General features: G+C 34.4%; 1 protein-coding gene across 4 annotated transcripts; it reads right to left on the reverse strand.

Moving 5' to 3' along the window:
- Positions 1-3,126: 3,126 nt before the first annotated feature.
- On the reverse strand, positions 3,127-15,722 carry LOC137807962 (uncharacterized). 4 transcript variants are annotated; one of them, XM_068608840.2, is made up of 28 exons: positions 15,509-15,722; positions 15,142-15,352; positions 14,940-15,031; positions 14,670-14,786; positions 14,260-14,406; positions 13,728-14,108; positions 13,489-13,643; positions 13,000-13,121; positions 12,827-12,918; positions 12,492-12,735; positions 11,969-12,026; positions 11,599-11,747; positions 11,424-11,494; positions 11,157-11,327; positions 7,698-7,769; positions 7,423-7,524; positions 7,260-7,349; positions 6,391-6,466; positions 6,224-6,317; positions 6,069-6,138; positions 5,778-5,957; positions 5,150-5,272; positions 4,972-5,055; positions 4,715-4,899; positions 4,468-4,606; positions 4,202-4,261; positions 3,794-3,898; positions 3,127-3,694 (listed from the first exon to the last, which is right to left on the reverse strand). In XM_068608840.2, exons 1-28 carry the CDS (start codon positions 15,602-15,604, stop codon positions 3,581-3,583), a joined length of 3,600 nt encoding a protein of 1,199 aa, XP_068464941.1. In that variant the 5' UTR covers positions 15,605-15,722; the 3' UTR covers positions 3,127-3,580. The 4 variants fall into 4 exon arrangements, with proteins under 4 accessions (XP_068464941.1, XP_068464942.1, XP_068464940.1 ...); XM_068608841.2 differs by having other exon boundaries at positions 13,743-14,108; positions 15,509-15,706; XM_068608839.2 differs by having other exon boundaries at positions 13,489-14,108; positions 15,509-15,715.
- Positions 15,723-16,035: the final 313 nt, after the last annotated feature.

A 16,035-nucleotide genomic window follows, 5' to 3' on the forward strand; every position in this document is an offset into this window, starting at 1 on the left:
TATAACCCACTAGCTTTAATTCTTTCACAATTAGAGGGACAGGCTATACCTTTTCTTGTATATGTTCACACCCCTATTTGAATAAGACATTCGAGTAAGACTAGTGTCTCCTTCATTCCCAATATATGCTCCACAATTGTTTGTTTCCTATCTTCCGAAACTTTAACAACCATACTTTTTTTGCAAGACTTATAGCAATTAGGATCTCTATCATGCACAAATGTTTCTTCACTTTCATCATCATCAGCACCCAAATCCTACAAATCATCTGTACAATTTAGTTATAAACTTTCTATGGGATTACTAACCTGCAATTCAGAAACTCATTGCTTCAATTAGAAAATATTAGCCTCCAATTGCAATTCCAAAAACCCTAATCCTCAAATTGATTTTTCACTAAACTAATCTCTCAATCCACGCCACTTGACACCTCACACCTCAGAGAACACCCAATCTCACTTCTCTCTACCACATAAGCAACACTTGACGTCGTAAGGTGCACTTTAACATAAAGAACCAATTGGATACATTTTTAAAAATATAGGGACCAAGTTGATTTTTTTTTTTTAATTATTGTACTAAATTGAATATTGATTGTGAATAAGGTAATTATACTTTTAAAAAAATAATTAATATGATTAAACAACTTTCGTGAACTTTTTTAGATCATTTATAAATATTCTTTAAGGTGTTATTTGACTTCACAATATGGTGTAATAATTTGACCTTTTAATTTGAAATCAATTTTCATCAAATAATAGTTTGCTACACACAATAAGTTCTCAGCTACATTATGGTCATCTTGTAATTGAATATGATAAGTGGATGCTCCCTAACAAGTGCATCCTTTAAAATCTTAAAATATAATGTTGTTCCTTTCCACTCAACTTGAATATATGAATTTCATGTTGAAATTACTAGCTTATTACTTTTTCCTATATTGAAAATGAGGAACGTGCCTTTTTAGCACCTTAAATCGAACACAGATTTTATCTATAACCTTAAAAAAATTAATTTATGTCACACACAAGATTATCTTAACAAAAGTTTAAAAAATATTACTTTGAAATATGAGTTAAATTATTATTATTCATGATCTTTAGTTGGACTTCCCTTCTTAGTGGTTGCACTAAAGATTTATCAACAAATTCAATGATAACATTCAACATATTATGTAAATGGTAACTAACAATCTCCCAAATTAATGAAAAAAGACATTTGTTCTTCCAGTGTTAACCTAAATGCATCATTAACCATACCACATGCTCTTAACAATATATATATAATCATATTACAACAATGAAAGTAAAAAAAATGAAAAAATAGAACTTTACTTTCAAAGATTAGATATTACTATATGAAATTGTGTCTATGACAATTTTTCTGATAAAGGTTGAACTGAAGTCGTGTAAACACTGCACGACTTGAGTGGTAATGCATCCTCTTTCACACCTCAATCTATTTTCAACCCTAAGCTTCAAAAAATACATGTTGTTGAGATTTCCAACACTTTGTGCTAGTGTGGTTATAGTTGGAACTATCCTGGAGGCACCAACATCAACATGTTGTAACCATCCAAGAGGCTCACGTTGAACAAATTGAGGTCTATTATCGCTAAAGATGAACTCAAGATCACATATAGGAAAGCATCGTTTCTCAGACATTCAACCAAGGTCACATGTCATAATCGTCATTGACGTAGGAGAATCTTCAACAAAATCTTACATTTATGGTTATGATTTTGTAGTCACCGATTTTGGTATTTTTTTTCCAAAGGAAATCATACCTTTTAGGGAGTACTAAAGGGAAACTTAATGGGAATCAAATGTTGAGAAACATTATTATTCTCCTTCATTTATGTACTAACCTAATAAAACCTTTTAATCTACAACATCTTTTACGTAATTATCCTTCAACTATGTCGGACTAACACAATTGATTAGTAGTGAATCCTCTACTAACAGGGTCTAATAACTCACCATCGCAACCCTATAAATAAATTAACCAAGATACGTATTTAATAACATTTATTATCTCAACCATTGAATATTGAGTATTTACATAAATATTGAATGATCTTTTACAAATACTTCAACACCAATCAGAATCAAACACCATAACCTTCTAAACACAAATACGGAAAAGTATCCATAATCAAATAAAAGAAACTTTCACCATCAAATAAGAAGTGCACAACTAAAGTCGTTTAATCTATTAAAATAAATTGAAAAATATTTTTTGTCAACACAATTTTACCATACACACTAAAGTTGTACCTGGATCACATGATTTCACTTTCATTTTAACAAAATCGTCTCAAAGTCACTACTTATCCAATTTTTGTAGTAAAAAAATTACATATTTCAGTGATAAGCGATTAAAATTGCACCCCACAAGTAAATTTTCCGAGTACTCCTGTAACTAACATTAGTGATCAAAATCTCCAACGGTCGACATCAACATTCCGGGCACTTAAAAATCTTGGCGTGATAGTTCATTTATAAAATAATTTATAAAGCATTCAATAAAAAGTAAAGGCGTTCGCAAGTTGAATCAATTTGAATTTATGATAAAATTATATGCAGAGCAATTATATTTAATTGAATTATTTGATTAAATCTTAAAAATAGTCTATCAAAATGAACTTAACTAAATCCATTAAAACTAAGCTGAATAGGTTACATTACAATCATGTGCTATTTTTCAAATTTTTATTTCCACTTACAATACATTTTATATGAATTTTAAAAATTATATTAATGATACGTAAAAGCAGTTTAGGTTTTATACAAGTTTAGTTTTTACTACCTAATTATTTTATTTAAAATACACTATTTTTTCACAATTGTTAGTTTACACATCATTAATTTCTTAAACTTACATACGAGAGTTTAGATGATAAAATAAAATTAAAGCACTTGGCAACATAAAAAAAAATATATATATATATATGAAAAAGAAACAAAAACGGAAGCAATATTTAAGTTATTATTTTAATCCAAAAGTTAAATTAGTATTGATTTGATTGTTTGGAAGTGGTACTAATAATAACTGGTTTGATCCGACTTGAAAGTAAAAACTTATTTAAAAAACAATAAAAACTAGTAAAAAGAGGTATCCTGAACATTGCAGAATCCAAATAAAAATCTTCAATAGCTAGCATCCAGCAAGAATGAATAAAAGAGGATCTAACACGTCTGTTATGTACATAAAAGTAATAAAACAGATAGAGACAGGATCTAAATGCTTATTATGCACATGACAACCTGACTATTTCATCTAGTAGAACTTTTATAACTTTAAAAAATAAAAATAAAAAGATGTTCCTTTGCATTGGGATGAGGAACAAAACAAAAGTAGCGCAACAGACCAAAATTCTGGACGGCTTCTTCCCTACTTCCAAAACCCATCATCCCAAATGTACTAAAATTACTTTTTTAATAAAATTTTATATTTCATTTTACAAACGAAATGGCTCAACAGCAAACCCCTGGGAAGCCATAAAAATTGGCAAACTATAAATGCAGGCTTCAGGAGAGCTAGGCAGCACTGGGGAAAAACATGCCAGCTAAAGAAAAACTCACATGAAATAGCTCAGTGCTTTCTTTACTCTTGAACCCCCTTCTCCATATAGTTCATTCCATTGTAAAAGCTCAGTCATATTTACTGATTCAGAAGAAACACTTGCGCAAACCTGCGTCCATAAAATGTACAAAGTATTGTATTACTAAAAGTGAAAGACGGGACAACTCAAAGGTCGGTAGAGGGCTATTAATGGAATTTCATTTCATACCTGTTGATGAGCATATTTGAAGTCTTCCATGTTTAATGATCTGATGTCCCCACTGCTACGCAACGCTGGAGCTGGTTGACCTTCTGCTAGAGCAGAAACACGTTCCTGCCATACATCAAAACAAAATAAGTAAGCATAAGTTCCTTTTAAACATAAACACATATTTTGTAAGGATACTATAATTCTCTTTCATTAAAAAGCACTGACGAACAACTTAATCAGGGAATGTGTTCAAAATCCAAGATCATCAAGAAATAAAAAACTATCCAGGTCTATCATTGCACTGTCTCAACTAAGGTCATAATTTTAAATACCACATACAAATAGCATGTAGACTTTACGGAATGATTCATGCATTCAACCCATAGATACCAAGCATAATAACACTAGCATATAGAAGAGTCGTACCTTTTTTTCTTTTTCTAATATCTCTTTAATAGGCCGTTGTGCTGCAGTAACACATAAATTCTGCAGTACAAGAGCAAGAATCAGATATTGACTAAAAGTTGAAACATTAATGATTATTTGGGTATCGTGGAGTGTCTAAGTCCAACATCAAGTAGGTAGTATGGGATGTTTGATGTATATTTAAATATTTGGTTCTTTTCCCAAAATGTTTAGGTAGTTATCAATTAATTTCTAAATAGGGTAACAAGAAAAATAACACCAGCAACCTTAAGATCACTTCCGGAATATCCATCTGTCATAGTAGCAACTGCATCCAAATCAACATCAGGAGACAATTCTTCTTGGGCCAGTATGACTTTCAATATTTTTGCTCTATTGGGAGCATCTGGCAAATTTACCATCAATCTGCAGAAAACAAATATTTTAAAAAATATATATAATATGCTAGGTCTCCCCTCAAGTTAACAAAACAATGGAAAAGGGAGTAGAAGCACAATTAAACAAGGTATTCACCTTCTTGGCATCCTCCTTATAACAGCTTCATCTAGGTCAAAAGGCCTGTTAGTGGCTGCCAGCACAAGAACTCTCTCTGTTTCCTTGGTACGTAAGCCATCCCAATTTACCATGAATTCATTCTTCATCTTTCGCATGGCCTCATGCTCCCCTGGGTTTTCCCTTCGACCCAACATGCTGTCAACCTGAAACAAGGATAGAAAAGTTATATCCAATGAATCAATAAAAAAATAACACACTTTAGTTAAAAGGCTTACCTCATCAACAAATATAACACTAGGAGAAATTTTACTCGCCAGAGAGAAAACAGCTTTCACATATTTCTCACCCTCACCAAACCACTAAAGCGAAACAAAAATCAAGAATGTAAGTTGATATGCACAACAAACTGATAAAGGTGAGATCAAAATACACTAAGAGGGGTACAAATTTAACCTTAGATGTAATACTTGACATAGAAATGTTGATGAAGTTTGCACCAGCTTCAGTAGCAATTGCCTTTGCAAGCATTGTTTTACCTGTTCCAGGAGGTCCAAATAATAGGATACCTTTGCATGGCTGCACAAAAGGTAATTCAGAGCTGAGATAGCAGAATGGATATATTTTGATAGTCAGTTGGATGATCATCAAAATTATATGATTTATTTAATTGTTGTAATGCCAAAAAGAAATATTTATCGATTATGGAAAATAACGCTCCAATTTTTCTCCAAAAAAACTATAACAGTTGCCTTTAGCTTTTCACACTTAATGGAATTTTTCAATAAACAAATGAGTTGCATATCCTGCAGAATGCAGAGGTCAATATAAGATCTTAATGTGGCAAACCCTAGATGTCAAGTATGACAATCAAACATAATTAATACATGGCAACCGATTTCACTTCCTTCGTTTTCTTCACTTTTGGAGTGGGGACAGAGGAAGAACACTAAAAGATTAATGCAAATTAAAACATCACAAAATCAATCAATCAAATCAACACAGGTAGTCAACCAAAGTAAAGAGAACAAACGTAAAACCTTTTAAACAATAAAACAAATTTCAATCTTTAAAGGAAATGAACCTTGGTTAATTGCCCCTTGCAAAAAAGCTCAGGCCTCTGTAAAGGAAGCATCACCAACTCCTTCAATGTATCCTTGACTTTTTCAAGAGCTCCAATATCATCGAAGGTAACATCAATGTCACTAGGTGGAATAACGTCAGCCAAAAGCCTCTTTTCAAATTCATTTTCTGTTACTACATCCTGAACAAGCAACTTGATTCTAAGATACAGTGTTTACGAGCTCTACCAACAGAGTAACTTGTAAATACTAAAGGGCAAAGCTGGAATGACATCAACATCACAAACAATCACCTTAAGAGACTTCTTCAGGCTCTTGGACTCATTCTGGACGGACTGCAAGATCCCAATTCCATACTGAATGCTGGAGGAATACCATATAAAAATTGTAAAATACAATTAACTAAATATAATATATCAAATCACAAGCAGTGTAAACTAGCAATTACCTATCACATGATAATACAAGCTTCGAATCAGGCTTAGCTTCTGAATTCTGCATGAGGTGGTGACTTAAAGCCCAACCAATTATCTTCTCTGCATCTGCAATGTGGCAAACATGATATAGGAGAGAGCTTCTAGACAAATCCAAAATAACTGAATGCTTAGAACATACTTTCATTTGTAAGTGTCTGATCCTTAATGCATAAGGTATCAAGTCCTTCACATTCCATTCCACATCGTCCCAAAACCTATAAATAAAATGAGCTAGACTATGATTACTGAAAATTTAAAACATCAGAACAGCAACTCTGAACAACAATAATTAACATTATGAATTTATGACTCGGTTCAACATCTGTGTCAAGTAACCCCATTATGCACCCTTATTCAAACAAAAAAATTTACAGAAGGTACTTGACTTTCAACTAAATCTGAATTCATATAAAATGAACCTCAGAAAATTATAGCAGTTATTGGAGGACATCCATTAAAACAGACCAAATAAATCAGATGTATCTAAATTTTCCTATATATGCACAAGTAAGAAATTACATAATCAAATAAAGGCCATAGTAGATTCTGACTAACTTCTCAGTTTCTAAAATTCATACAAAAATGAAAATTCAAAGTAAAATACCAACCACGAACTAAAACTTTAATGGCCAAACTAGGCAAAGCTAGAGAGATGATAGAGACAAGGTAAAAACCCTTAGAAAAAATAGAATTCCAGACCAGCGAAACATCCTTCCACAACTGATACAAGAGCTCGTCTTCTAAACCTTAAAAAGTGGTGATTGTCATACATGCAAGGGAGACAAACTTCCAAGGGCAAACATAACTTGTACTGGATGTTCAACTGGTATCCCATCCATTCATATATAAATCCTACTTTGAATTATTTAGTACCACAGTGAAATAATAGGATGAAGAAGTGTTGCTTCCAACTTTATTTTTTACACAAAATATGCAGATGTGATGATATGAAAACCTTTCAATTATGCTGAATAAATTAAATTTACAAGCAACACACAAGGCACTCACTGCACGCAAGTGATGTAAATTTCCTTTGATTTTGAGAGTTTCAACATCTCGATCCAGTTGCTGCTTCCAAGATGCTAGAAGAGCCTCATCCTATACCAGAAAATATATTATGAATATTGTATAAGGAGAATAAAATTCATGACAAACAATCCACTGTATATACCTGAGGCATGTGAATTATAATTTTATTTGGAAAGAGCTTAGTCAAAGTTCTATTTGGTTTTGGAACTTCCTTCCCTCTGTCATGCAATCGTCCAAAACTATCCTAAAAAAATTGAAGAGCACAACAATTATTTCACTCAGAAAGCTCAAAAATAGTATTATTAAGGTCGTGGGTAAAAAGCGTAATACACAAAAGTACAAACATAGGTCAGCAATTCCTGTTTCTCTCCTCCAAAATAGAAGTAATAGAAGTGAAAAAAGGATATTAGTCATTACAGGGAAAGCCAAGTCCAGAAGGGCAGTCTGATTGCTACCAAATTTTGTAAAAAGCAAACCACCAGGATGTGACTGCAGGGGAAAAAAGTTATATATCAATTAAATAATCACTTATGAATTTAAACCAGTGAAGGAAGTAAATTCAATAAATCAAATATATACATAATCCAGATTGTATCTTAATACAAAGCAAAGGGATAGAGAAAGCCAAGCCAACAACTACTAAAAAATGGTTTTTTGGAGACTAATTATACCAACAACAACAACAACTACTTTCAACAATGCCATCAATCAATTATATCACAAGGATTTCCAGGTACATTGTATTAGACTGCTGAGTTTCAACGCTTCTAATGCTTCATGGCTGGAGCCATAAACACCTCGCTGGGTACCTCCACCCCCCACCCTTCTTTAGAATTCTTCCATATTCTCCCAGTATTTTCAAACATGTGATGACAGTTTCTACCTTCTGCTGACTTCTGCAGTCTCGTTCTGTTCCTTAGTTTCAAGTCATCTCTTGTGCCCATAGCCACTTTCCAGTGAATCCAATACTATTTATAGCCAACAAGTACAGCCTAGATATTCCCTGTCCCTAAAATTAGTTCTTTCGTTTCATCTCTAGGCTTGCTCAACGGCCATCTTCCATCATGCCCATCACCGTTGCTGATATGACATACTTATTAAGCTTCAAATCCTGACTTTATATCACTAATTACATGTCTTTAATTTGACCATTTTATTTTATTTTTCAGTGTGTGAATTATAAATTATGAAATATGCATCTTAAAACTTCATAATAGTGGTCTTCCAAACTACCTACAGTAGCATTTTTCAGGTCAGCTGCTCTACACTGCAGTATTTAGAATTGACTACTATAGACTTTTCATGTTAAAAAAAGGTTATAGCATGTAAGTCCCTATATTTTCAGACTTTTAAACAAATACCTAGAGCCTCAATGATTCCTGTTGGAGATCATACACATCGACTAAAGATATGACTAAATAATACAATTTAAGTGGACACAAACCTAACCTTACAAGTCAATTTTATTAGGTTGAGGTGTTTGATGAGGGCAAATGGACTGGTGCAAACCATTGTGAGCTTAAGAGTTTAGATAGATCAAAGGAAAAGTATTCTTTGGCATTATTGTTCCACAAGATTTTGATTACTTCTCCAAACTGATTTGTGATTTCATTAAGACATAAAAATAGACAAAAGTCCAAAATGATCTTTCATTAGATAAATCCAAGTACATAGAGAAAATTCATCAATGAAAGTACCAAAAGATCACACATAGCTTGGCCTCTAAATGTCAGAATGGATGATAGAAAAAGCATAGTCACGTCTAGATTCAGAATGTTTAGGAAAAGAAGACCTGATATTCATAATTGACATGATTCACATTCCAAAGTTTGGAGTATACTAAGTTCAGGAACCATCTTCTTTAATTTTGTCAAATGAGGATGTCCTAAGCATTCATGCAGCAGTTTAGGAGATGTAGATGCAACACAAGATATCCTTCGTCAATCATCCAACTCGTACATTGTTCCTATATAACAAAAGAGTTGGCTTCAAAGGTAACTGGACAATTATACTTGACCAATTCCTTGAGAGGCTACTTTAGATTCGTTTGCTAGTGTTATAAAATGAGGTGGTTTAGGAAAGGAGAGAGAAGTGAACAAAGAGATATTACCAAAAATATGATCACATGCACCTAAAGACAATTATCCATGGATTTTGACTTTCAACAGATTCTGAAATGCAAGTTATTGACAAATTGGGAGTTGTAGATTATTAGGCTTGGCGGTTAGATTTCAACCTTAGATATTCCTAATACTGTTCATTGGATAACTTTGACTCAGAACCTTCACATTTGGAAATATTGGTTGTCTTATCAGAAAAACCATGTAGAGAGTAATAATTCTCCTGGGTGTGGCCTATTCTTTTCCAATATGTGCATTGATAATGTCCTTTACCACCATGCCTCCTCTAGTTCCACGTGCAAAAATCATAAGAAGACGAAGGAGTCATTTGTTGTCAAGTTTTCCATAAAAGGAACTTCTTGACCAGTTAAAATTTAATCCCTAACATGATCAAAATCTGAATTCATTACATGAACTTCTAGACCAGTTAAAATTTAATCTCTAACATGATCAAAATTTGAATTCATTGCAGGAGGATCATAACCATATAAAACTTATCCAACTTCTTTTTTTTCTCTTCAAATGAGTCAACTTCCAGGAACATCTTCAATTCATCAACTGCTGATTGAGCTTCAGCAATAATAGACCTCATGTCATTATTAGATTGCTCGAGAGAAACCAATTGATTAGCCAAATTGTAAAGGCATTGGTTATCATTCGCAAAAATATTTTAGGCCATGGTCCAAAAGGAATTACATGTTTTGATTGACCTCGGAGTGCTCAAAATATTGGGTTCCACTGATTGCCAAAGTATAAGACAAAGCTGAAAATCAGTTTTCTTCCACAGTTGAATTTGATCCGAAGGAACTGAACTCCTCTCTCCTAAACAATCATGGAAACCTTGGCCAAGGAACCACAGTTCAGCTGAGGCAAACCAAGAGAGATAATTTTTTCCATTTAGTTTTTTAGAAGTAATGGCAAGAGTTCCAAAGACGAAGACAGTAGAGTCAAAAGACATTGTTGCGGGGTCTGAAGGGGCCAACAGAGAAAGAAAAATAAAGACCAACAGAGAGAAAACCCTAGGTTTCAACCACACAGAAAAAGAAGAATCGATGGTCAGAACAATGACAAGGAGGCGCGACGCCACTCCTATGAGAGGAAGACAGTGCGTGGACAGCACGCACGAGGCAGCAACGAATGGAAAATGCGGGCATGGTAGGGCATGGAGCAAGCTCTGTTTAAGGGACCAGTGGGGTTGATTGTCGCCCGGAGAGACACTCTAAATCCGATGGTCACCAAAGAAATTTGTGACGGCAAACAACGACAAATGGCGGCAGCGCCGTCAAAAACAATGCCGAAGAAGACAAAGACCAGCAAAGCATGATCGACACACTCTGATGCCAACTTGAGAATAATACATAAGAATTAGAAATTTAGAGAGTGTATTATTTCCCTCTCTTAGGATCTCATTTATATGAGCTTTAGATACATCAAATACAATGTATGAGGGGGAAGAAAAGAGAAACTGAAAAGTTTCATCTAGGAACTAGGTGCAACACAAAGCACACAACACCTTTACAATAAATTATGTTAAAGACTATTTAATCCAAGTTCCAACACTTAACATAAAATTATTTTCAACTAACTTCTTCAAAAGCTAAGGTGTATAATAGACAAGTTTATCCAAAAGAAGCCTAGGGCTCAAAATCAAAAGGTTGGTACAGAGCTATTCACATACATTAAAAGAAGAGACTTAAATATATTGCATTATAGGTTCTTATTGTTTACAGATTAGTTTAAACAGAAAACATAATACCTTCTCCTTACGACTGTCATTTTGAGTGTGAGAACCTATTACGACCACATTGTCTGGAAGATTTTCAAGCTTACTTTTAAATGCATATGAATCTCCGTTTCCTACAATAGACTTCTCAGCATCTTTCATGAACAAAATGAATGGTGCACTTCTACTCTCACTAAAAACAACCTGGAAAAAAATTGAATATATATATCGGTAATTGCAAGATTGAAACCAAAATTATTTAAGGACATTGTTAGACTACAAGGCAGGGTAAATGCCAACCTCAAACAACGAATGAATAAGTAATTTGTCCAGTTCTTCTACAGCACTACTTTCCAAGCGAAGATCAGTGACTGGAAACATAAAATTAGTATTATTCAACATTATATAATATATGGATCAAAATACAATATATAATTTCTAAAGATATAAAAGTTGTATCAGAGTGGCACATTACCATTGCAGAAAAATCCTTGACCTCCCTCACACGCACCGCCAAGATCAACTCCATCGGGTATGGGCTTATCAAATCTCACACCAATTTTAGACAAGGGATTATCATCAAATAGTAAGACAACCTTCCCCCTACCTCCATTAGACGGTCCCCTATATATGAAATCACCAATAAAAATTATAATGATAACATATAAAAACTAGCACATTAGTTACAATTTGATTGGGCATATAAAGGTCCTTTTATTACACTACTTTTGACAGTATAAGTATTCATGGGTAGCATGGGCTCAATAGTTCAACTAACATGCAAAATAGAATACAAAATACCAATGAAACAAATCAATTCAGTTAAGTTTTCTACAAATCCATACCTTGGAGATGTTTGATATACGCCACAAGAAGATGAACAGCTAAATTTCACCCTATCACCTGCATTGATAATATATCGAAAATACAACTAGCTTAAGATGACGGTACAAAGCACATACTGAGACATATGACAGTACATATACTTATAATTTAAATTCATAACATCATAAATACATATAGGTTTCAATATTGATAGTAATCTTGATAAATGTCATATGTATGTATGTATTAAAATGAAATTAAAAGGTCAGAGCAAATGGGTTAATGTATATGACAAAAGCACACATCTTATTTCCTTTTTTATTATTAAAATTTGCTTAAGAGTTAAAAACTGACTGAACCACTGTGCGGTTTCATTTATTAAATGGCCATGTCCCAACCATAATGAAGCCGGAAAAAAAGATAACATTTTGACTGAGTATACACATTTTATATATGTGTGTGTGTGTGACATGAATGTCGCACCAAAAGCTATGCTTCATGTAAAACCAAACCAAAGCAGAATAAATTTAGAAGAGTACACACCTAATTTGAACAAACAACTTTTGGCTGTCCCAGAGGCGGATGGCATGTTATCAGTTTCCAACTTAGGTTGAGAGTCAAAGCCCAATGAAGGTGCATTTGAAGAGCTAGGTGTCTCTGTTTCAGTAGCAGGTGGATCCATGCTCCCAGCCACTTTTGTTGCTGTAGGACTTTGTTTAGTGCTGCTGAAGGATTTTTCAACATTTAGTCCATCTTTGAGTAGCTCGGCTTCCTTGGAAGATAAACCCTATGATAACACAGGAAGTGAAGTTTCTTGTCAGAGTTTTCAGCAAAAAAAAAAATCAAGAACCCGGCCCAAAAAGAAAGCCTTATCTTACACCCAAAAGCAAATGACTATCAAATATGAGCAGCTTAGCTCCAAAGTATTTTGCAAGTGCCTTTGCCAACATCTCCTGATATATTTCTGACCCTGTAACCAGCAAAATTTGGCTATTAAGGGAACAAATACTTTCAGAAAAAGATGGAGAGAAGTAATATAATATTCACACACCTGCAGGTCCTGAGAGTAGAATACGAGGGTTTATGGTTGTAAGATCTGAAGTAAATTTTTCATGCTCTTTATGCCTTAGGTGCATAAAGCAAGCAGCCACCAAGACATTTTTTGTGCTCTCACTACAAAAAGACATGAATACAAACATAAATACAGTATAAATTAATAATCCGTCAAATAAAAGAGTAAATCAAGTTGAAGGACTCAATCAAGTTACAAAAATTAAACATAGTCTAAATAACATTTAAATTTTTTAAAAATCAAATGAACCTCAGCAAACAAATTTAAATTAAATGTCAAATGTTATATCCTTTACATTCTAAATATATAGATATTACAAGAAAACAAAAACATGAAAAGTGAAAGCAAATAATAAATTAGTGCCTGAACACCTAGGATAAATATTTAGAAAAAAGCTTGGCACAAGAAACGTATCTTTAGGAATTCTTAACTAACATGACTATAGATACAAAACAGAAGAAAGTATACCTTAAATAGTAAGGGAAGTTGTCAAAAGAAACGTCTATTTCTTTTCCATCCAGAATAGCAGCGTGAACATCTTCTTTAAACACTGCACAGCGCACAGATGTACCCAAAGTTGATGCTGCCTGCATGTCCAGCGTCCCATTTTTTTCTTCCAATACCTGTTTACAGATACTTTTGCTCAATTTCAGTTTACAACTAGGTCGAGTTAAGATCCTGAAGAAAGGCCTTAGGAAATCATTCACCCCAGAGAGTTTTACATTGCCTGCCTCTGCACCAGCATCCGGATTGCAATCCATTGTTGAATTCTTCTCATTTGTTTGAGCATCTGCTGCTTTATCAGTATGCACATTTGGAGTTGACTCTGAGCCGTCAAGCTCAATTTCTGTACTATCATGAAGGACAGGATGACTCGAGACATCAGAACCCTGGTGAGGTTTACTAGAGGTATGAGTTGGAGATTTCCATCTTGTAAGGTCCTGTTTGATGGAAAGAGAAGCCAAAATAGAGGCCCCGGCCACAGCTGAAGGGTCTCCACTTTTCCTTTCAAGCGGCAGAAATTTCCCAACACCACTAGAAACTTCTGCACCCCTAATTGCAACCTCAGTATTTAGTTGCTGAAAAATCTAAGTTGAAGATTAATTAAGAAAAATCACCTATATAATTGTAAGTTAAAAAATAAAACATCTAGACAAAAAAGAAACAATTGATAATTGGTATTCTAGATACTTCTCATTGAGAATAAAACCCATTCAACTGAACAAATGAAGAGGATACATAAGAATGATTTCCAAGAACACCAAACACCACTTCATCACCCGAGTTAAGCACACAGTTGGTATTCTTCTTCACATGCGTCCCATTTACTAGCACAGATCCTTTGCTACCCGTACTTTCTAGCACAGCTACAGCACTCCCATCACGCTGATCATATTCAGAAACAATTACATATCCTATCATATTCACCTCAAATAACTAAAAATAATAAAAGAGCAGAAAAAGCAATCAAAGCTCAAAAAGTATTTATAGAGATTACTGTATAAGAAAACTTTGCGTAGAAGAAACAGGGTACAATGATCCACTAACATGTGCATACTTTTGAGCACAAAAGAGAGCCTAGCCATACACAGAGTCTAATCAATGATCCAAAGCTTCATGGAGTAAACTTATATAGTCTTCAAATGTACCTGCGTGTGCTTGATCTTGCATAAATTTCCACTTATAGTTTGATCTTTCAGTGCAAAGTTGCAACTTCTATTAGAACCAATCGTGAAATTGGGTATGCAAACAGCAACATTAGGATTCTGCAGCAGTAACACAAATTCCAAGTCAAAAAGATTAGAACTAAACAAAAACGCCACATGCTTCACATGGAGTCAACACTCAAAAAGCGTGAACAGTGACTACTACATTCGAAACTTTTATGAATCACTTCACTCGTTTGAACACGAATTTACCTGTGCAGACTGAGACAAGAACCTACACCACGGTCCTCCCTCGATATTCGGAATCTGTTTCTGATATACACTCCACGAAGAGAAGGACGGGCCTTTACAGTAAAACGACGGAAAGAAATGTAAAAAAATGATTGAATCAATTCACAACACAAGCAGCGATTAAGAAACTAACAAAAAAACCAAAAAGATTCAGAATACTAACATGCAGCATCAGCAATCGGTGCCGTGACGGGCACAGCCGGCGTAGCATCAACCTTGCCGGAGCTCACTACATCGGCGGAACCCGCTCCGGCGATCTGAACGTCGGCAGAGCCACATTCCCCGGGATCAGGCACGGGCTCCGGAGTACGTAAATCCTTTGAATTCTCCGCCGGTGTCGACACCGGCTTCTCCGACGAACCGCCATTGTCGACCTAAAAAAATTGGAAGAAATTGCAACGCCTCAATCGCAGATATCTACGCTAAGTAACGGCTTCGATGCCGGAAATCTCCGAAACCGAAGCGTCCGGAATAAAGTGAATCGAAGATAAGAAGGGAAAGAAAAAGGGAAGAAGAAGAAGAAGACGAACCTTTTGACGCTTCGGCGAAGGAGGTTTGCTTTCCGATGAGGAAGATCGTTTGGAGTTGTTGGCAGAGAGAGATCCACTCCGTCTCGTAGAAACCATGCTTCTTTCCTTCTTCTCTCTTCTTGTGCTTTCTTCTTTCTCCTCTATTTTCAAGAAGAGGGGATATCGATGATTTTAGTGATTTTACGTTTTCTTCTTTTTCATGCGAGTTAAATCTACTTTTTTATTTATTTATTAATCGTCTTTTTTAAATTGCTCCTACCACGGGACACCATGTGCGTAAGTTAGTATTTCCCCTTTGGTGGTTGCGCAGTTTAGCCAGATACATATAGGTGTCCATCATATTTTATAATAATACGCCTTCTTATAAAAAAAAAATACTATAAATTCCACCAAATTTTGTACATACTGGTTGGCGTGTTTTTCATCAAACTTAATTTTTTTTTCTTCAAAATTTATTAATATTTGACTAATTAACCACATTTTTAATATTTGTATCAATTATACTTATCAAACTTATGAGATCAAAA

The sequence above is a fragment of the Phaseolus vulgaris genome, chromosome 3, assembly GCF_051622355.1.
Source record: "Phaseolus vulgaris cultivar YP4 chromosome 3, ASM5162235v1, whole genome shotgun sequence".
NCBI classification, from domain to species: Eukaryota; Viridiplantae; Streptophyta; class Magnoliopsida; order Fabales; family Fabaceae; genus Phaseolus; species Phaseolus vulgaris.